Source organism: Synchiropus splendidus, chromosome 14 (assembly GCF_027744825.2).
Source record: "Synchiropus splendidus isolate RoL2022-P1 chromosome 14, RoL_Sspl_1.0, whole genome shotgun sequence".
Classification (NCBI taxonomy): Eukaryota; Metazoa; Chordata; class Actinopteri; order Syngnathiformes; family Callionymidae; genus Synchiropus; species Synchiropus splendidus.
In genome coordinates, this window is record NC_071347.1 from 5,303,473 (window position 1) to 5,326,006 (window position 22,534).

Sequence of the window (22,534 nt, forward strand, 5' to 3'; positions counted from 1 at the left end):
CAACTAGAATAAACACCTTCAGTGGTCCTTTATGTTTGTATTTTTGTTTGTCTAATTGTTTGTTTTGAGAGACTACCGTTGTAAAATTGTTGACCGTAGGCTTAGGAGAGGCAAAATTCAACAACTGCGACTGACAGCTGCCTTTTTGTTTGTTTGTTTGTTTTACCAGCCAGCATGGCAATTTAATAAGATCCCATATTGAATGAAAAATGTACTGCCAAAGTCTATGTTCACTCAAAGAAACACAGAATAATATTGGTCGATAAAAGGGACCTGTACAAGTGACTCCACTTGTTTTATTTATTCTGTTTGTATCTTTTATTTTGATTTGTTTTTTTCATGGCCATTTCCAGACAAAACCCAAGGTGAAACCCATCATTAAAACATATTTACTTCGCATTTGTAGTGACTTCTTGCAAAATAACAAATGTGCATCAATGTCTAGCCTATAAGTGCAGAAGAGGATTAGGATCAGTGATGGAAAAAGATAATGGGCAGAATTCTGACTTTAATCTCAGAATTCTCACTTTAAAGTCAGAATTTTCACTTCTTCAACTATGATAAAAAAAATAAAAAAAAATACATTCTTAACCTCAGTTAGGTAAAGCAGCACAGTGCCCACTGCATGTGCTCATTAACTGGGCACCTTACATTTCAATGTCTGCTAAAATCTCTGTCAATGATCCTTCAATTGCCTGGTGAGACTCTCGCTGAATCACAACACAACAGCAAATTGACAAATGTTGCCACCCAGAGATGCACAATATGAAGCACAAATATGAGCCTCTGCTTTAAAAGGTGACGTTACATGCGTGATGAGAGAGGCTGTTTTCATTGTGCAGTTAAGTTTTAAGGAACTCAGTGGATCAATAATTTATTCCATTGCCTTCAAAACTTCAGAGTAAGCCGTCAGTTTGAATGTTATGTGCACCACAAGAGAATCTAACAATTCCGATGTGTTTATCAAGGACCTAAGCAAAGCCTCTGCAGCAATGAAAATGAGGTCTGAAACACCAGACAAGTTTAGGTTTGCAAGTATAGAACTTTTGCACTTCTAATACATGTGACTCAGATGAGAGAGTCAGAGTGTGGGAGACTTTATTGTTGGAACAGATAATAGCCCTTGATAATTGTCACCAGTAAATACTTGAGTCTGTCTTCATCCAGCGTGAAACCTTCTGCCCAGACATCCTGTTTGTGTACTAACAAAAAAATTCTGGCTTCAACAGAATAATAAATGAGGCATGACATTCATTTCACAACTGATATAAAAGCAAGAGAATGAGTTTCCTTGATTATTTTCATTTTCTACAACAAGTAAATGGCAGCTCCCCATGGGTCATTTATATCAGGAAATGCTCCTGACCCTTCAGAGAGGTGAAAACTTCACTGACCTTGAAGAAGACATACTTGTACAAGGGAATACAAGCATTAATACCTGAATGCTACATACATAAAATATATCCTTGTCAATTCTGGGATCAAGACAGACAGAAACAGTGTTCACCTCAAGCTCCAGGCAACGGAGCATCAACATTTCCAATTGCAGCCCCCCATCAGCCTGCAGAGGAACCATGGAATGTTCCTTCATTCACAGGCTCATAATCACACACACACACACACACACACACACACACACACACACACACACACACACACACACACACACTCACTCACACACAGGCAGGGTCTCCCCATTTGTATTAGTGGTCATGATAATGTCCTGCCAAAGAACGCCGCCTTCTTTCATCTGCCATTCAATGGAAATTTCATCTGGAAACTGAACTTAATAGTACATCAAGAACTCTATCAACCATTTGCGGAAGCAGTTTTGGCTGGTCAAACTGTAGCTGGTCTTTTATAAACTTCTCACTTGGTGCTGCACTCCAGTTCCGCGAGTCGTGACTGGAAATATACGCGATCAAAATCCATTGACAGAAAGGCCTTCATGAAATCCAAGTGGGCATTCAGATATATTTTCACTTATTCATGCTTGGTTTCCAGAGGCAGCAACTTTCTTAAAACTGAGAAGCAAAGGGATGTTTTTTCTCACAATTCAGTCTATTCACATGGGAGAATAAAAAGTTGAAAACCATGGGCTTCACAGAACATAACTGATGAAGGCCTCCAGACATTGGTTAAGAATAGGAGCTCAGCCAACTACAACCTATTAGCGGTACCTTGCAAAAAGGCGCCAATGGCTGTCCAAACAGTCCAGATGTCATACTATTTTTAAATAGGAGTTCCACCTACTGAGTTCTGAAAATTGTTACATTATTTAATGAAGAGTATCACTTTCACATTTAAAAAAAAAAATATGGAACATCAGGTAAGGATATTAGCTGTGTTTTCTACGATTCAAGGCGTCTCTGAGCAAAAACTGGCGAGGCATTCTGCTGCTTGTCCAGACATTTCAGGGCTAGTGCTTCAGCATGTGAAATTAACACTACAGGTAGTGAGACCTTTGCCAGGTACTGTATCAATTGGTGTAAATGACTGCAACTCCGTTGTTGCAGAGACAGTCAAGTGTGTATTGGAGTGGGTTGAAGAAGCAAAAGAGAGGTAATAGTGACCATTTTTTTCCCTAGGGAATTATCTGACACTTTTTGAGATGGAAGCAAGGAACCAACATTCATTGAACCAGAAGAGGAAAACAAGTGTGCAATCACGGTGGCGGCGCGACACTTTCAGTCAATTCCAAGGTAATCTAGTGAAGGACACGACTAAATGTCACTCTTCAGATGCGTGAGGTTGATTCAGTTTAAGATGACCTTGGCCAAGACACAAAACCTGATTTCTCTCCAGCTATTCCACTTCTCAATCCAGTCGAATAGTTTCACTCCGAATGTTACCTTCACACATGCAGTTGGAGTTTGTTCCGAGGCACAGTTCTGTCCTGTACATTCATTTTCAGATACATTTTTTTAGCAACAGAATGATCTCATTCAGGAAACCTTAAGGATAAAAGACTTTTTGCAACAAGTGCAGCAGTGCAGGGATAGAGCTATTCAAGTCTGAGGCTGTGGTTCTCCATGGATCACAAAAAGGACAATTGTGACCTCAAAGTTACAGGGTCTGCAATTATTGGGTTGTGGGTACTGAGAAAGCAAGAAATACCAAGTGAATACCAAGTGTCCTACATTAGCTGTCCCCTATCCTACACAGTACAGGCCAAAAGTTTGGATTCAATGCGTTTTCTTCACTTCCACAACTATTTACATTGTAGATTCTCACTGAAGGCATCAAAACTATGAATCAGCACATATAGAATTATGTAGTGAACAAAGACGTGTGTTAGTCAAAACATGTTTTGTATTTTATATTCTTCAAAAACATCCACGCTGTGCTTTGATTACTACTTTGCTCACTCTCAGTATCTCCCGAAAAAAAGAAAAAAAAATTATATATATATATATATATATATATATATATATATAAGGAGGGCGGGAATAAATGTTTATCCTCAATGTTTGAGTTCAGCCAACACACACAAAACAGACTTGTCAGTCTCTCAAAAAGAAATGGACAAATATTTAACCAAATCTACTACATACTTTTTGATGTTGGCCAGAGATATGTGTGTTGTAGCTAAGTTTGTCTAAGTCACCATATTGCCTATTGAAAACCCACTGGCAGACACCAATGACACGGTATTCAGGTAATCCTCTTTGCCCCGGCGCATCTGTAATGGGTGAAGAAATGTTGCCCCCTAGAAAGAGTCCAGGATTTGTTCTTTTCATAATCGAGTTGGACAAGCTGGAACACTCATGTTCAACCACAAGTACTCAGACACCGGTCGTGCCTACACTTCAATGCACCTTGATAATGCCAGCCAAGACGACAAAACGGAAACGTATGAATTTAGTGTTATAATCCGCCTTTTTAAAAAGAATAAAACATGAATATGAATATTTTAACACCATACCTTCGATATGGCGGCATAGCAAAATAAAAAAAAAGAAAAGAAAATAGTTTGTTCAGACTCCCAGGCCACCACAGAAAGAGCAGAGGAGAATAAGGCTGAGCAGGAAATGGGAATGTGCCAGTTCACACTTTGTTTTTCCTTTTGTTTAGTTTCATTTACAGTATCACGGAATGCTCATCACTCATCTTCAATATAGTTATGATGTAGATGATGCTCCACTAATGCAGAGCAAATAGGTTATTGCAGTAGCAATATTGCAGGAGTTTCACAATTTAAGTGTGTTAGTGTCCCATGAGGCGAAAAATGTGCCCATAAATAAAGACTTAATATCAGTTCAACACAAGGTTGGCATACAACCCCTTTCAAGCACATTCAGGGACTCCTGCTTGTTGTATTTCTTGCTGTCCTGGGAATGTTTTTTCCACATCTTTTCTAAGTGATGAGAAAAATGACAAATCACCTTTGAAAAGAAAATGCACATTTTTCAAACAGAGTTGTACAACTATATAGTCCCTCTGACTCTCGTTTTGTTGTTTGTTTCCATGTGTTAAATATTCCTCAACACTTGTCACAACTATGGTGCTTTGTAATTCTGTGAGTGGAAAGCTTCATGGGACTTAGTCTCATGGTGCTTTGTCTGCAGTAAACATAGTCGTGCACTCCAGGGTCACAGGTTGCATTGGCCATTCATCACAATACACCATCACCTGAGGCTGCGCACCAACGGCTGAAACAACCTTGGTGCATGTCGCACTGGTGTCTACTTGAGCAGCCCATGTGGAGTCCTCCTTCAACAACAGCCAGTGACAGCTTCTTATTGAAGGATCTTCACTTTCCTTGACCATCGTGCACTGCACCCTTCCTCCGATTTAACCTTCCTTCAGTAATCTTATAGCACAATGATGTACAAAGCTTCTGCAGCCCATCTCAACTCAATGAAGAAAACACTTTCCGGGCCCATTGTTCAGTAGCCCCTTATCTGCACTGGGGATAAATGTGGTTATTCTTCAGTAGTGAGGCAAGAGTCTTTGGGCCCCAATGTTGAATAAAATCTTGCCTTCAGCAATCAGTAAGTTGATCTGTCAGAATTGGTGGATGGTTGAAGAGTTCTCCTTTGGAATGAAAATCAAACTGACCCATTGCTATGCCTTAGGTATGAAATCCTTCTCCCATTTCTGACATTAAGTCTCAAAAAATTGATGCCCCGTTGAAAGTAGGAACACAACCACAATGACTGCTGCATTGTCCAACTGTTTAGAAAGAAACACGCTCAGTTTCTCACAATTTCTCTATCAACATTCCACCATTTCCACACTCAAGGAGTTTTCTACTCTGACACTATTCTATCTGAGTCATGTTTTATTAGGGCTGCTTCTAGGGATGTTGGAGGCTGTGGAGCCAGCCTCTCTCCGTCTGTCAGCTGTCATCCAAGAGGTGGACTGAGCATGTTAATCAGGACCCACAGCTAATAACCTAGGGTGATTGATCTCCTTCATTTACCTCCTGAAAGAGAGAATGTTGTTCTGGATACGCAGCATGCGTTGCTTCATTGTCATATAATACAAAGGTAAAACCATTTCCACATGGAGAACAAACACATGACTCTGGAAATGATGTGATGTGCACATCCTGGATCACCTCAAAGTGTCGGATCAACACCTGCAGAGAACTGTAGAAAAGTGCGTGAAGTTTCTACAGCATACTTTCTACGCACTTTTCGACCTTTGTACACAAGGACTTTGCTGTGGATTAGTGTGTACGCACCTTTTATTCATGAGGCCCCAGAGTACCAGCCAGATCTGAAGGCTGTCCACGCTGGGAGGGTTATGGTCCCAAGAAAAGGTCCTGGATCACATTTTACACCAGCACCATCTACCATCAATGTGTGCTAGATCCTGCGTGTCCAAAAATGTTCACTTCAGATGTCCTTATATGTTGATACTGTCACTCAGTCAGTTATATTTGTTTCATCCATTTCAGGCGGGATCAATAAAGGGGAGCAGAACCTCTGGTTGACAGATTCTGTGGGTGAATTTGAAAAGCACTCCAAGAGCGCAGACTTCCACCAAGCTGCCCATTTCCATCCATATTGTGATTAAATTTCCACCTAAGTTGATTTTACCTACATTGATCCAAACCTTTTTAGCATCTGACATGTCATGCATGGATAGCAGTGGGCACAGTTGGACTTGCAGGCGGCAGTAGTAGTCACTACTGAAATCAGTTTTACACACACAGTTGGACAAAGAAATACACAAAAACTTTCATAGCTTTGTGGATCCCGTATAAATCAGAACACAACCAACATTTAATTGTCTGTTCTTGCTCCATTATTAACATTTCCTGAGAATAGAAGGGAGTAGGAAGAGGTGTGCAAAGGCCGATACAGATGTACAAAAACAATGGCAGCTGCCACAATATAGAACGCAGTGGTGGTTTACAAGATGACGCCAACATCGCCACATGAATCCGACTACCTTTGAATACGGGGTCTGGTGTTCGAACTTTCAGCAATATAGTCGACTCGAAGTGTGTAGTATTCGTTACAACATCAATTGTGGACCTCGCAACGGTACAGAAGCACCTCATTCTTCACTGTCTAATGGTTCTCACCCACACAAAAAATGAATTGGTGATCATGCAATGAAGCGACGGCACATTCAGCATGTACAATGACTGCGTTGCACTTCTTTAGTGACCTCCCTATATCTGCCACTTAATGAGCCGGCACTCTTCGGAGAAGGACATGACTGCACAGTCGCTGTGTAGACGCAGATTTGCAAGGTGAGAATTTCACTGGTTTTCATTGACGCTGCATAAGCTTGTGAAGAATGCTGTGGCGGTTGTGTACTGATAGCTCATTAGGAGCAGAATAGAGCGTGTAGCAGTGTGTTCTGAAGGGAACACAAAGTGGAAGAGGAAATGAGACGTCTGTTATGAGCCCTTATATGATGGATATAACATCCCTGTATTTAAAGCATTGAACCAGAGCAGCAGTTCAACATAGATTTAACCTTGAACTGTAATTTCAGTGTATTATGAGAAGGGAAAAGTCCCAGATTCCTAGAGATTGAAACTCAGATTTAGTGGTGTCCCAACAGAGACGGTGATGAGTTGTTGCCATAGAGATGCGCTTTCAGGAATGTCAGCATCTTCTTCCAGGCGTCTTCCATGGCTTGGGAATGAGCAGCAGTTTCTCCACCCCACAGAGCCATCACTGCAAGGACAGAGCACATCAATATGGAGCCTCTCTCAGAATGTGAGGTCAACATTTTGAACTTGCCCTTTGTTGACTGTTGTTTAAAGATGCTGACTCTGGTGTGAGGAGAGTACGGCGGTTCAATCAGGTGACCCGTGTTCGGATAGGAGTGAATGCTCAGCAAGTGGCTGTTCCCGGCTCGCTCCATCATGTCCTTCATCTGAACATCCTCCAAAAATTACTTTTGGCAACAAAGATTTCATGCATTTCAAATGTTTTTAGATTCAATGCTGCATGATGTTTTTGCGCAAGTAACCTTTATATCACCAGTCTTCAAATGTCCACATTAAATCGTGATCCTTTCATTTTAACAATGGGACTTAAGATATGTCACCAGAAATACACCAGTCTACTGGTAGGCGTTAAGAAATCTCACACCAATTCAACCAGCAGGAATATATAGCAGAGAAGGCAACGGTGAATATAAAAAAAATCATGAAAATAAATCGCAATTCGAATAAATAACTGGCTAAATAAACAAGTAAGTGAAGTGTATAGGTTGGATAAGACCAAAAAGCAGTGTTTAAAGTTTGCATCTAAAACTGTTTTACTGTGTGCTGTTACTATATGAGCCAGTTTAAAATTGAAATACATAAGCCTTCATTCAAGAGCTTGGCAGTGAGGTGGTGTGGTTCACTTTTACTGCATGACCTGTGTTTGTCAGTATAAAAGTGCGCTTCGACGAATCAGGCTTGAGCAAGACACTGTAATTGCTAATTGTTTCAACAGAGTTATGCAATCCCATAAATCCTCTGCACTGACGAGAACAACATGAATAAAAAAACTCACATCTTGTGCCGACTCAGCTGCAGGCCAGTTCTGATCGTCCTCTCCAACCACCAACATCAAGGGACACTGGATTCTTCCCATCTGAGCACACATCAACACCATCAGGTATCAAGTCGACCAGAGAGACTAGTTTGATTGAAAATGACCAGAAGACGCAAAATCCAGTCTCCAGAAATATGACGCAGCTTCAAACTCACATCCACTTTTAACGCTGGGTCAGTAGGAATTGGCAGCAGAAGGTCCCTCCAGATCACCTCATTCAACTCATTATATCGGGTTTTCCCTCTGTTTCTGTTGGACGTACAAAATAAAGACTCGTGTTTCAACTTGAGCATCATCATAACTGATTTATATTACACTAAGAATCTGTTACCACAAGCTGCTTTTACCTGTTCTACATATATTCCTACAAATTAGTTCTTCACAGGCTGTAAGGCAACTTGTGCTGCATCAGTTAGCCAGAGGAAAACACCTTTAGAGAACTGGTTTCAGACGTAAGAACAACCTCCAAACAGACCCACGATTGCCTGCTCATTGTGATGACGGAGCCAATTTAAAAATGGTGCAAATTATAAATAATGTCATGAGCACAAAATTTCCAAATGCCACATGTCAAACATGTCATTCATTACATGTCAGAGGAAAGAATTTAAAAACACACTCTTATTTTTGCTTCACAGTGACAAAAAATTGTTGGTGCATGATGGAGCAACTTACTCCTCGAAGTATTTAAATGTTTCTGCGACTGATCCCTCGACCTGTTGAACGTGACTTGCACTCACGCACATGATGCAAGCAGGCTGGAAGAACAAAGATCACACACAGACCAGTGAGCGACTTACTGAGGTCGTAACTAACGCATCCTGTACACGAGGAACAGAGGAATCCCATTGTCTGACCTTTACGATTTGGGAGTAAGCCGCCATTTTAAGTGCCATACTGGAGCCAAAAGAAATTCCCACCATGCCGATCTTGCTACCGAGCACCTGAGGATGCTTCTGCAATAATTGGAAGGCGGTCTGAAAAAAAAAAAAAAAAAAAATTAGATTTACTTCAGGGTAAAGTATAAGTGTCACAAAAAGCATAACAAAAGCTAAGCATTTTCTGAAGCACAATCTGAATTTCAAGACATACATCATGACAGGTCTCACTCCTGAATGAGCAGTTGTGAGGCACACAATACTTTTTAAAAGGTCTTCACAGGTCACCCACCTGTCTACATCACTTTTAAACAACTGAAAATGTGTGTTATTTACCTCAAAGTAGTCATTGCCAACCATCTTGCCAGTTTCCAAGGTGATTTTGGGAGTCAAGTAGTCAAGGGCGAGAGAGGCGAAACCATGAGAGGCCAGCAGCGCTGATCGGTACTCCACCAACTGACCGGTGCCCCCCCACATGTCGATGACTCCAGGAAAGGGTCCAGGCCCTTCAAAAAGAACAATCACATTTAACATCACGAGCAACAAGCTGCTTCACAGAGGAAAAAACAGAAAGAATATTGCTGTATATTAGATAATATCAAATCAACATTGAGAAGACATGTGCTACTTGTCATGATACAATATTTAAAGAAGCAACCATTAACTAACTCACGAGGAAAGGCATGGCGAGTGCAACCCTCTGCCAAGCAGCTTCAGTACACAATCCCCAAATGTTAAAGAAGCCCTTAAACAATTTCCTGGATTCGAACAGTGAGCCGGATCAATCCCAAAACTGAATCATTTGTGTCTTGTCCCATATCACATATTTCCTGAAAATTCCATTCAAATCTGCCCACAACTTTTCTGGTTATTTTGAACACAGACAGACAAACCAAACCGCCATTGGAAACATAACCTCCTGTATACTAAGAATTGGTGGGGGGTTACATGTGACTTTATAGTTGTCAGCGTGTTTCCTGCTTTGTTTTTCCTGCACTACAAAGGCTGAGCATGGTCTCCAGGGACACTGGGTGCCTGACACCCCTTTGCCTGCAGAAGAATCCGCGCAGCTGAGCAGAACCCACCACTGTCCCCAGAGACCTCTCTTCCAAGCAGAACAAACAAAACAAGGAACATCAAAGTTGGACAGGAAATGTCAAACCTGACTAATTATTATTCTATAAAACATTAATGGTAACGTGATTTATTCATTCTTTTTTTGTTTGTTTGTTTATAATGTAATAAAGAGCACATGCTAAGTAAAAAAAAAAAACAGATACATATTCAGCATGTTTCCACTACTGCCCTTGCCCCGCTATAATATTGTGCTTCAGCGCAAAAATTTATGTGAAGGCCACTTGAAAACTCACACTTGAACTCAAGCGTAGGTCAGTCCAACCTGATAGCGGTCACAGTGACCTCACATGAATGAGCAATGATCAGCGAATTGATGCTATAAACCACATTTGTCTTCAATCGAACAAGGTGTTAAAGATTGAACCACTATCTACTTACAGAGCAAACAGACACTCTTTGAATGTAATGTCACAGGTAATGTTTAACAAGGAACAGCGATTAAAACGGCTGTTTCTTTATTGTCAGTTACAGTGGTCTGGGTCACGCGGCGTCACAGGTAGGATTCCAAGGTGTTCCCAGGCCAGCTTGGAGACAGGGACGCCCCTGTGACGGACTGTGGCGTCAAACACCTCTCCACAGAGACGTCCGAGAGACATCCTCACCAGATGCCCTAACCACCACATCTGGTTCTTTCAAAGCTGAGGAGCAGCAGTTCTACTTCGAGCTTCCCTAGGATCCTTCAGGTTGCACCCAGACACCCTGAGGAGAATGTTTATTTTGGCTGCTTGCATCTGCGGTCTTGTTCTTTCGGTCACTACCCAAAGCTTGTGACCTTAGGTCTGGGTTCGGAAAGTAGGCTGACCAATATATCAACAGCCTTGACTCATGGCTCAGCTCTCTCTTCACCACAATCGGTCAGGAAGCGTCCACTTCACCGCAGACGCTGCCCCGATCTGCTCCCTTTCACGTCACTTGTGAACAAGACACAGCTTAAACTACTCCACTTCTGAGACTACTTTCTAACCAGGCCACCATCTTCTGCCCACATGATCTAAAGTGTTACTATTTCCAAACCAGTAATGAGACTTAAATTACTTGCCACACAAGTACAAGTCACAGTGCCTCAATATTTTGGTCATTTTCCAGGGGGCCGTCACCGTGTTTAGCAATTGGACACCGCTGAAGTCAAATGTTGTGGACAGCTACACACCAGACCCCAGAAGGTTCAGGTGTATTGTGTGCTGCCTGGCTACATTGTTACTGATCCTCAAAAACATAACCTCAGGATATACATTGTTGATGGTCCTGTAAAAAAATACACTTCCTATCTAGTGTATAGTAACAGCACTGGTTGGGATAATTTTTTGTTCATGTGTAGGGTGTAGTCAGTAACTGCTGAATGTACCAAAGTAACCTCTAGTAATCAACATTCTTTTAAAAGAAAGCGGACAAGGAAAGTCACTACGCTTCTTTGAAAGGGAGGGTGAGATCTATAATCAGTAGGTGTAACTGTGGCAACACTGACCTTAGTACTGCAGACTTCAGTGGAAAACTACCAGCCAGATCCAAGGCTTTTATAGATTTATAGATTTTTATAACGCTTCGCTCCATGCCATGGTCACCCCACTGATGTGATACACCTTGCTACCATCAGCTAAATGGCGTCTAATTCTTTAGCCTAGAAGAGGATACACAATCTGCATGGCTGTCGTTCTGGGCTCAAACAGTCACTCTGTGTGTTTGTATGTTTACTCCCCGTGTTCTGAAGACGCAATAAACAACTAAAGTCTAGTTCCTGGATCCCAGTCATGTGTTCCCCCGATCCCAAAGAAGAAATTCTGAGCTTACAGACCACGGTAGTGTGGCATTAAGGAACTGGTGTGGAACCCAACAATGTGCTTTTGGTCACAAGGAAACGTGTCAAAGAACCAAGCAGATGGCTCCCTGTCTTTACTCAAAGAGGAACAGTACGGCCGACTTTAGGCTGTAAACAAACAAAAAAAGGTGTTTGTGGTGTACCAAACGTCCGCACAAACACACAAATTCATGCTCGTTTTTTCTCCCTCAAGCAAAAACAAATTCTATCAGTCAGCCAATGGGGTTGGGGATGTGTGTCTTGCAACTTCAGAACAGTGGACTTAAGCCATTTTTTCACTGCGCTGACGTCAATGAAAAACAACTGGATGGATGCCTCAAGCAGTACTTGACGATATTGGTGATACAGCACCTATGACGGTCAGCAGGCGGCCGTGTATATTCAGGAGGGTCTCTCAGAAGCAGAATACACAGTGTGCTTGACTCCCCTTCAGATCCCCTCTCCCATTCCTCATTACTCTCTGTGAAGGGACTGTTGTTCCAAACTGCTGCGTTCTACAGACCAAAGCTGAGTTTGGTTTGTGTGGAATCAAACTGACACAGACCATTTGGTTTTATCATTCGACAGACTGCACGGTGCCCCGCTCATGCAAGAGCCGGCATTTACACCGTGCCGTGTAAACAAGTCATGGAGCTCCTGCAGAAGAGCTGTATAAATTTCAGGTCCTACCTGGAGGCAGGAAAAGCGTCGCCGTGAGGTCTGACTCTGTGATAGGGATCCTGCGGACTCCAGGTGCCATGTACCATCGCTCCACCAACACATTGGCAAGCTTCACCTTCTCCTCAAAACCTTCAGTTTGATGACCCAGATACACTGAGATGGCAACCTCCATTGGTTTCTGGACGTTCTTCATTCTCAATCTGGCAAACAAAACAGTCACGGGTCATGTTTTTTACACGCATCTGGTGCCTTACTCTGCATACCTGAGTCCAGGTTTGCTCCCTGGAACTGTCCTCATGCTCCACATCAAAGCCATCGGTTCGACTCCAGAATACGTCCCACCCAGTGAGGGGTCCATTGATGCTATGAGACGTCAGTGAACCACTTCATATTCCCGGAAGACAGGCTGGGACTTTGACCTTTCTTGACTCACCATTGACAGCTCCAGAGGCATCAGACGTGTAGTGTCCAAAAGCTTCCCAGCTGTTCCCATCCTCACAGTGGTGAAGAGCGTGGAGGGTGAGCTGACAGCCAGGGAGGCAGCTCTGGACCAGAACCACAAATTTCTCATCTATGAGTCCTCTAGATGGATGGACTGAGAGATTCACACGCTGTCTTCTGTCCATCCTGGAGCTCTACTGTTAGTGTCCAACCACCCTGCCGAGACAAACTGATGTACTAAAAGTGCTGTGATGATCCCAGCAAACTCACACCTTTCTCGACCTTGAGATCAGAGTTTCACAATTTCTTGAGGAAATGCAGACAAGAAGAAGGAAAATAAATAGATCAATACAATTTGCAAGAATTATAGATTTTGTGGTTTAACATTTTGGTGGAGTTTTCACAGATTCCCTTCACAGAGAGCAAATGACTACTGTCATGAAATGACTTTTTTTAACTTCTAGGTAAAAATTCCAATTATTATCAGGATCCTCACAGGTGACTGGGGAATGGAATCTGCCCTAGCTATGTGGAGAGCAATGTGAGGGTCATCCAGGTCAAGCAAACAACAGAGAGGGTTTCAGACTGTTGGAGGAAACCAATGTGCTTAGAGGAAACCAACCACCACACGGTACAACACACAACTCCATAAATGCTTTGCTAACGCTTGTTTGCCGCGAAAAGTTCAGGATAGTTTGTTTCCGTCTCTGCTTAAATTAGTGAACAGCGAGACTGCACCACTGATAAAACAGGAGTAATCATTAACCTTAATCTTCTTTTATGTGATGACTAATCGAGCAGACAGACATGAGACAATTGAGTTTGATAATTCAGACATTCTATGAATAATAAAGTTATTTAGTTATCAACCAAATCACACGACCTATTTGTTTTTATAACTAGTTAACGACAATCACTTTTGAGCCGCTGTTCATAGCCAAACTACTTGTTGACAACAGAACAAGCCTGATGTTTGCAGGAATTCAATGAACATCAGTTGTAATTGTAGAGTAACGCTATGCCTGCACGATCACAGGGAAGTTATGGTGACGGCTCAGCTGCTCAACTCAACTACTGTCTGCAGGTCAGCGGTCACCCTCTTCAAACTAGCTCAATAAAACTCAGTTGCATATACTCACTGCGCAAAATGTTCGAAGCGCTGAAAGTCTGACTTCAAACCAGAACCCAAAAGTCTTTCTTGCGCAGCAGATTTTAAAACGGATGGCCATAAACGTAGGAGGAGTTTCACATCAGGTTCATATCAACCCTGCACCGCTGGACACCGCCTCTCTACGTTTCAAAGATGCGAGTGATTTTTCATGGCATTTCTCATGACTATCCCAAGGGAGGTGAGTACGTTTCATTCTACAATTTAAACTCTAGCATGTAATTCCATTAATACGTTTTAGAGCCATTAACTGTTAGTGTACACGTTAAAAAATAAAATAAATAAATAAACAAGAAGTTGGAACGTACAAGTGAGTCCATAAGTCTTTAACAGAGTCCTCGGCATATTCTATATTCACTTATACTAGTATAATCATATACTTTTGAGCAAATCTAGCTTCAATTTGTCTTCCATGCGGCTGATGCAGTTGCGCGTACTTACTTAATAGATCCTCGATCATTGAGAAGAAACGGCATGTAGAGGCAGCAGCGACAGCGCACGGTGAAGAGCCGACGAGGACGTCATCTGTCAGAGGAGAATTTCACATTATGTGTATCTAAGCGAAGTATTTGACACCGCTCCATTGAGTATCTGCTTTTATTTTGAAAAAACATTCTTCTCTAGTACGCACTTCCTTCAACAGAGTAAGGGGCGCTACTAAAACAAAAACAGCAAGTATTCTGTGTTTAATTCCGTGTCTATGCTGTCTGGGGTAACAAAGAAAGGAATCTGACAGCTGTAATTCCCTTTTTTTTCCTTTTCTGGTTAAAGTGAAATCTCGGATTTTTCTATTTTTATAAGTCGAGATACACGGAAAATAATAATAATTTTCCTTGTACTAGTCAAGCATTAAACACAAATCAACTTTCCAAGGTAAAACAGTAAAGCAGTGGTAGTCTTCATCTGAAAGTGAACACAATGCACTCTTGATGTGTGTCCTTACGCACACACGGCTATAGATGAGTGAGTCAATAAGGAAGTTCATAAATACAGAGTTGTGCTTTTCAACTTTACCTCAGGGTCAGGGGCCACTTTTGCTTCTGGATCAGTAGGTTTCTCTGAGTGTCTTTGTCACGTTCACTTAAGTAACATTTTACAGTATTTCTTCCCTCCCTGATAGAATGTATATTCTGCAAACATAGCTTCTCTCACCACGGCTCATGTTATCTGGATCACATTTAATACCTAAATCTGATCTAAAATAATCACACAACTGAGCTGTGCTTTAGATTGTGCGTGGGAGACCTGGCTTTATTAGACGTACAGTGGGACCTCAGTTCTCGACCACAATCTGTTCCAGAAGACCGTTCCAGAAGCGATTTGTTCGAAATCTCAATCGATTTTTCCCATTACAGTGACTAGAAAAAGAAGGAATGCGTTCCAAGCCTTAAAATAGTCTTTTGTAGGAGTGAATGTAGAGTGTCTGCTGCAGGTGCACTGTTCCTCTATGTGTGTGGCCGCTGCATGTGGGAGGGGTTGCCGAGTGAGTGACGTCTCTCCAGAAGTGAAGAGGTGCCCGGTGCGTGTCCAGCTCTGAATGTGCGCTTCTGTGCAGTTTGGCTGTGACAAAGTCATAAACCAAGTAACGCTCTGCCCCAGACTCGCCTCATCCCTGTCCCAGCTCCAGCCCACAACAGGACATCAAACCCTGGAGTGAGCGCTCCAGCCTCGGAGGTGTGGAGAGCGAGCACCTCCCCTGTGACACTCTACCACGGTCCAGTGTGGAGACAGGAAAGGTTTTACACCTCAATATGAAGAAAAAACAGTCAGTAAATGTAGCTAACGGGACACGTCAGCATACAGAGGCGTTATACACAATAACAAAGTGCGTCGTGGGTCAGCTAAGCAAAAAAATCTCAAAATTTTCGTTCGAACTCCGACTTGTTCGAAGTCTCGGACGTTCAAAAACCCGAGGTTCCACTGTGTTGCTAAAGGGCCCTGAAGTTGGACCTGAGTTGTTGCTTGAAACCTCACTCTACACATCATCATTCACCACTAGGTTGGAATCACGTTTGTGTATTTCCACAGATACCGACAAATACCCAAGGACCTTCTATTATATAGCATACCCAACTGCTCTATCATAAACAACATCATAAGACTCTCTTCACTGTCTTCTGAGAAGTTAAAACTTCTTTGTTTACTCCCATGGAACTCAGTTACATGCAGGCTTAATCTAGCAATTTATCTAGCTATCAACTTGATTTACTACCGTGGTTTGTTTATAAATGACTCACTTATATTATAATACCACCCATATCAGTATGTTACTTTGAGTTTCGCTCACAAACTCTACTTTAGTGTCTGCAAATCTATGAAACCACGATAGTCCACTAGTACTGAACGCCTTCCGGCTACAGTCATCGCTCTCACTTCTGTACTTCAAATACCACCTTTTGCATGAAATGTCGTACTTTATTTTATAAAGTGATCAACATCACATTGATAAAATGTCCATTTCAAATTGCAGGCACATAACTTTCAATTTTTATATCTTGATTTCTTAGCACAAAACTCTATAGAAAAAAAGTGCAATGTAATGGCACATGTTCATACACCTTCTGCCGGGGCAGCAGGCCATGCCAATCCCTGTCTAAGAAAGCAGGGTTCTTGAATGGTGCTTGTGTCATGGATTACAACAGGGCAAGTTAATTCAACAACAACACAAAGACAGCATTGTCCTAAATTAGAAGCAAAGTCAAGGCCTTCTAACAGACAGCACTTCGCGCCCTCTGCAACACTGCACTCCCTGCAAGAGTTCCGTTGTTAGGGCAAGATTCTGGTCACAACTTTTTGGTCACATCTGGTCACCGTAGCCTTGTCTTGAAAAAAAAAAAAATACATTGTGATCTGTTTATCCAAAATGAACTGAATCCTTCCCTAAAAAATAAAAATGTAAAAATCTTCCCTTTTAAAATGTCATTCTGCTTAAAAACATATAGAAAAATATCATCAAAAAATCACGAGATCAAGGTCAGGTGATTGGGAATGTTTCCCTCCTTCTGTTTCTTGGGTATCGTTGTTCTCACTGGTTGCATGATGAGACGTTGCCATAGAGATGTGTTTGTAAGAAGGCAAGCATCTTCTTCCAGGCGTCTTCCTGGGCATGACAATGAGAGACAGTCTCTCCGCCCCAAAGAACCATCACTGCAAGGACAGAACAGATCCATATGGAGCTGCTCACAGAGCATGTGCTTTTCAAACGTACCCTTCAGTGTTGGCGTTTGTTTAAAGGCGCTGACTCTGTTGTGAGGGAAGTAGGGAGGTTCAATCAGGTGACCCGTGTTTGGATACGAGTGAATGCTCAGCAAATGGCTGTTCCTGGCTCGCTCCATCATTTCCTTCATCTGAGGATTTAAAAAACATACTTGGAATTACATTTCATTTGGTGATGGTGAGATGAAGCTTCTTGAAGCACTGAGGCATTTAGAGGAATTGGTTGGACTCATGAGTCGACTCTTCAAGAAGGTTCATTTGCGCTCTGGCACCACCAAGTGGTCATCAATTATAAGATTCTGCAAGCAAAGCTTTCAGTCGGATTGTCATCAGCAATATAAGACATTGATGGGGGTAAATGCTATAATGGTGTTTGAGAAGACATGGATAAGATGCACACACACAACAAAATTTTATTTCAATTATTTTTATTCAAAAATAGATTTTTTTTCCACTGTGCCTGTTTCTTTTCTTTGACAGAATTTCCCCCGCTATATCCGTAATACATCGTACTTACCTTGTTGGCAGAGATAAGATCGAAGTGTTCCCAAACCAGAGAACACTTTCTCTTTCTCGATGGTTCCATGACAACAGTAATCGATTATCGATACAGAGCTTCTCACAAAACGTGACAAAACTGGGAACCTCCATTGCGTTTCGTGCCGCTTAAATCCGGAATTGAACCGCTCGATCCACTTCCTGAAATGGTCACGTGGTACAGCCAGTTCGAGGCTTCGACCATCTTTAGCTACGTCATTGGAGCATTTCTTGGTGCGATGTTCATATGCTCGCTGCCAGATTACGCACCGAAGGCTCGACACAGCGAACACATGATGTGAAACACATTCACAGTTTTCATGTAGCTGTAAAACTCTCCAGCAACCAAGGAAATACTGATCCTTGTTTGTATGTGAGTTTAGCTGGTGCAAGAAAGAGCCATCCGAATCTTGAGCACAGACAATAACAACATGAGAAAACTCACATCTTGTGCCGACTCAGCTGCTGGCCAGTTCTGATCGTCCTCTCCAACCACCAACATCAAGGGACACTGGATTCTTCCCATCTGATCACACATCAACACCATCAGGTATCAAGTCGACCAGAGAGACTAGATTCATATTTACCAAAAGCAGCAACACGTGACCTAACCAAGTCTAAAACTACAATGAAACTCACATCCACTTTAAACGCCGGGTCAGAAGGAATCGGCAGCAGCAAGTCTCTCCAGATCACTTCGTTTGACTCGTTGACACGGGCCTTTACTTTGTTCCTGTTTGACAGAGAAAATAACGAATAACAGTTTCATCATCAAACTATCTGGCCTTCACATTGACTGCTTATTTATTATTATTTTATTTATTTATAGTTTTTTATAGTTTAATATCTCAAAATATTTGAAATGATTTTTTCTGTTACATTTTTGAATGATAGTTCACACACTTTTTCCTTCATCGATGATCAATTCAAAACAATTATCATTGCGGGGCTGTATGTTTAAAGCAGAGAGTTTTTTTTTGCGGGGCTGTATGTTTAAAGCAGAGAGGTCCTTTTTGCGGGGCTGTATGTTTTAAGCAGAGAGGTTTTTTTTTTTGTTAGTTTGTTTGCAAAACAACGTCAAATGAAACCAACACATTTGGCTCCTCACATAAGCGCCAGCAAATATGACCAGTGAACTGCCTGGAGCAACTTACTTCTCATAATATTTAAAGGATTCCTCGACTGATCCTTCTACCTGCTGAACATGGCTGCCACTGATGCAAACCAGGCAGACAGGCTGCAAGAACAGAAATGCATTTTTCACATTGTTTTTTAAAAAAAGGCAGCAAAGCCTGGGTATTCAGTGCAGTGCAGGAACTACAGTCTCCCCACCTTTATGACTTTGGAGTAAGCTGTCAACTTAAGTGCCATACTGGTGCCGAAAGAAAGTCCGATCATGCCGATCTTGCAACCGAGCACCTCAGGATGCTTCTGCAGGAATTGGAAGGCGTTCTGGGAAAGCATTCACAGTCCATGTATACATGACAATGGGGCAATGATGACAATATGTTTGGAAGAATGTTGACAGAGAAAATAGAATTTGCGGTTACTTTATAAAACACTTCACATTTAAACACCTGAAGATGTGCGTTTACCTCGAAGTAATCTGTGCCGACCATCTTGCCAGTTTCCAAGGTGATTTTGGGAGTCAAGTAGTCAAGGGCGAGAGAGGCAAAACCGTTAGAGGCCAACAGCGCTGACCGATACTCCATCAACTGGCCGCGACCCCCCCACAGGTCAATGACTGCAGGAAAGGGCCCAGGCCCTTCAAAAAGAGGGGCAACGTATTGGTTACGGAGCAACAATATGCTTCAGGAAAGACAGAAGATGGCGAAAAAAAAAAAATAATAATAATGAAACAAATAATAAAAATTATAAAAATATATATTAAACCAGAAGCAAGATATAAGCATGCAGTGAATTAAAAGAAAAAGCTTCCAACGTGCTCATATTAAATGAGGACTCATTAATAAATGTATATTTAAAGGAGCTAAAAATAAAAAAATAAATAAAAATAAACTGTATCGACTCTCTTGGGTCCGTCATCTCGTCAAAAGTGACTCACAATGTCAGTGCTCTGAGCACGTAAGGGTGCTCCCTTTAGAATCAGGCCCATACAAGTAGCGAGGGTAGGCTGGGAATGCTGCAGGACTAGAAAAGGTTTTGTCCTTCTTTTCACCTCGTGTGATTTATTTACACATTCCTTTAACCATCTGCTGTACTTGCATAGTTTCTGCTTTCAAGTATTTTCCGACCTCAACCAAATCTGTCAGAAAGGTCCAGTCAACTTCCATACTACAGTGTCCAGCATGATACATGTTCATCATATCTCCCCTTTTACTCTCATCTGACCTTAATGCAGCGGATCAACACACTGTGAACCCCATTTGGAAAACCTGCATGAACTCAGCCCATGTTTACTGGGGGAGAAGTTCAACTTCAGTGCGGAGTAGATCAGCAGTTGCAGGGTCATCAAGTACATGTTGGGCAATCTCACTTCAGCTCTCACTCCAGCTCTTCTCACTTCTCACTTCAGGTCAACTGACTGACAAATAAAACAACAGCAGCATAATGAAAGTCGACTAATGTCAAACCTAATGTTAGCAAATGGTACAGCCCACATTGGGGGCTACTTGGCTACACCTCTCCTCCCTAACCACCAGATGTGACCACTTTCTGAATGTGATCAATGATGGTGAAGGCCCAATATAAATTTGATCAGATTAGATTAGATAGCGTGAGCACTCTCTTGTCTCAGGAGTGAGCTCTGAGGTGAGTAACTGACAGTTATTCAACTAGTCTGAGTTTTTGGCAATATTTTAGCAGAGTCTGTTCATCTATATGTGTTTGTTTTATAAATGTGCAGTTATTTATTTATTTATTTTGACATTTGTTGGGTGAAGATGGTTCTTAAGCTCCAACAAAAGAGTCTACAGGTCCTACCTGGAGGCAGAAAAAGCATGGCAGTGAGGTCTGCCTCTGAGATGGGGATCCTGCGGACTCCAGGTGCCATGAACCATCGCTCCACCAACACATTGGCAAGCCTCACCTTCTCCTCAAAGCCCTCAGTTTGATGACCCAGATACACTGAAATGGTAACCTCCATTGGTTTCTGGACATCTTTTCTTCTCAATCTGGCAAATACAAAAGTAACAGTTTTGTTTTTAATACTTTTTCAGTGTCATACTCTGCATACCTGAGTCCAGGTTTGCTCCCTGGAACTGGCCTCATGCTCCACAGCAAACCCATCGCTTCAACGCCAGAATATGTCCCACCCACACACGGATCCTCTGTAGCTGTGAGATGCCAGTAAACCGGTTCAGTTTTCCACAAGAAACGCTGCCATGTTGACCTTTCTTGACTTACCATCGACAGCTCCAGAGGCATCAGACGTGTAGTGTCCAAAAGCTTCCCAGCTGTTCCCATCCTCACAGTGGTGAAGAGCGTGGAGGGTGAGCTGACAGCCAGGAAGGCAGCTCTGGACCAGAACCACAAATTTCTCATCATGAAGTCCCCTGGACGGCTGGACGGAGAGATTGACACACTGTCTTCTGTCCATCCTGGAGCTGTAGTATTAGTCTCCAACCAACCTGCCAAGACAAATAGATGAATGGAAGTACATATAGAATAAAACATAAAGGATAATCCCAGCAATGGCCAACACCACAACCACAAGTTTTCCAAACAAAAGAACCATAGACAGAGTTGTGGTCATCCTAACAGGTGATGAGTTATTTCCATTTATTTGTCACAGACTTTTCTTCAAAGACTCATCAAGGGCCTTACTGCACTATAAAAGATCATACAGAGGGTAATCATTTACGCTTATCTGGTGGTGCAAAGTCTGAGGTGTTCAAGTCAAATACATAAGGGAACTGGACTGGCTGAAGTGTGGTCACTGCGTTTGAGTGTAGAAAAGAAAAAAAACACAAAAGTTCACAAAATGAATAACTAAAATAACGGCATGAATTAACTCCTACTCCAACGAGTAGTTGCAGTAGTAGTAGGTGTTGTTGTTGTAGTAGTAGAAGAAGTAGTAGTGCTCGTAGTAGTAGTGGTAGTAATAGTAGAACAACTACATAACAACTAACTATAATAACTATATTTAAAAATATCAAAGTAAAGCTGTCTGACTAGTTTGTATTCGCTTTTATTTTCATTGTTCGAGGCTAAACAAAACAATCTCAGTCAAAAGCTTTCGAGTTCTGACACTACATCAACTACTATGAGCTCAGTCGAAACTGTTGTCACTGTTGAGTTCTGCAGCCACGAGTCTGTTTCGGTCAAACCGTGCGGGGAAACATGAAAACGTGTTTACTTACTTTGGTGCAGAATGTAAGAGGACCAGAGATTTCTCAGGTCAGAATTGAAATGGGATCAAAGTTGATTAACTTCTAATCACTAAATAACTCAGGACCAGATTTCCGTACGTGTGATGACGTCATTGGAGGCGGGGCTCCGGTCACCAGGTCCGTGGACGTCATACCTACTTCATACCACTAGAGGGCGCCATGGTACACTAGAATGACTTAAAATGTCACAGACGAACTCATGTGGAAGATAACCGTGAAAAGAACATTAAAATGACTTTTCAACTCCATTTAAAAGGAATATCACTTTATATTCCAAACAAAGATAAAGATGTTGAGCATCTAACTAACCTTAT

The 22,534-nt window shown here is 41.9% G+C and overlaps 2 protein-coding genes across 3 annotated transcripts; both read right to left on the reverse strand.

Moving 5' to 3' along the window:
• Positions 1–6,204: 6,204 nt before the first annotated feature.
• Positions 6,205–14,660, reverse strand: LOC128770943 (peroxisomal succinyl-coenzyme A thioesterase-like). Of its 2 annotated transcripts, none has more exons than XM_053885960.1 (11): positions 14,557–14,660; positions 12,940–13,163; positions 12,770–12,869; positions 12,516–12,706; positions 9,230–9,399; positions 8,873–8,992; positions 8,691–8,773; positions 8,171–8,264; positions 7,974–8,054; positions 7,209–7,344; positions 6,205–7,142 (listed from the first exon to the last, which is right to left on the reverse strand). In XM_053885960.1, exons 2-11 carry the CDS (start codon positions 13,130–13,132, stop codon positions 7,009–7,011), a joined length of 1,302 nt encoding a protein of 433 aa, XP_053741935.1. In that variant the 5' UTR covers positions 13,133–13,163; positions 14,557–14,660; the 3' UTR covers positions 6,205–7,008. The 2 variants fall into 2 exon arrangements, with proteins under 2 accessions (XP_053741935.1, XP_053741937.1); XM_053885962.1 differs by lacking the exon at positions 14,557–14,660 and adding an exon at positions 14,087–14,213.
• A 1,725-nt stretch (positions 14,661–16,385) lies between these two features.
• LOC128770944 (peroxisomal succinyl-coenzyme A thioesterase-like) lies at positions 16,386–22,292 on the reverse strand. The gene is made up of 11 exons (XM_053885963.1): positions 22,191–22,292; positions 21,235–21,458; positions 21,065–21,164; positions 20,812–21,002; positions 19,464–19,633; positions 19,201–19,320; positions 19,023–19,105; positions 18,508–18,601; positions 18,314–18,394; positions 17,324–17,462; positions 16,386–17,262 (listed from the first exon to the last, which is right to left on the reverse strand). Exons 2-11 carry the CDS (start codon positions 21,425–21,427, stop codon positions 17,141–17,143), a joined length of 1,293 nt encoding a protein of 430 aa, XP_053741938.1. The 5' UTR covers positions 21,428–21,458; positions 22,191–22,292; the 3' UTR covers positions 16,386–17,140.
• Positions 22,293–22,534: the final 242 nt, after the last annotated feature.

Coding starts and splice junctions, on each gene's coding strand:
- LOC128770943 (XM_053885960.1), bottom strand. CDS start 13,132: ATGGACAGAAGACAGCGTGTGAATCTCTCAGTCCATCCATCTAGAGGA. Junction 8,993..9,229: donor TTGGCAATGACTACTTTGAG/GTAAATAACACA, acceptor TTTTTTTTTCAG/ACCGCCTTCCAATTATTGCA. Junction 8,265..8,690: donor ACATTTAAATACTTCGAGGA/GTAAGTTGCTCC, acceptor TACGTCCAACAG/AAACAGAGGGAAAACCCGAT.
- LOC128770944 (XM_053885963.1), bottom strand. CDS start 21,427: ATGGACAGAAGACAGTGTGTCAATCTCTCCGTCCAGCCGTCCAGGGGA. Junction 19,106..19,200: donor CTTACTCCAAAGTCATAAAG/GTGGGGAGACTG, acceptor CTGTTCTTGCAG/CCTGTCTGCCTGGTTTGCAT. Junction 18,395..18,507: donor ACCCGGCGTTTAAAGTGGAT/GTGAGTTTCATT, acceptor ATGTGTGATCAG/ATGGGAAGAATCCAGTGTCC.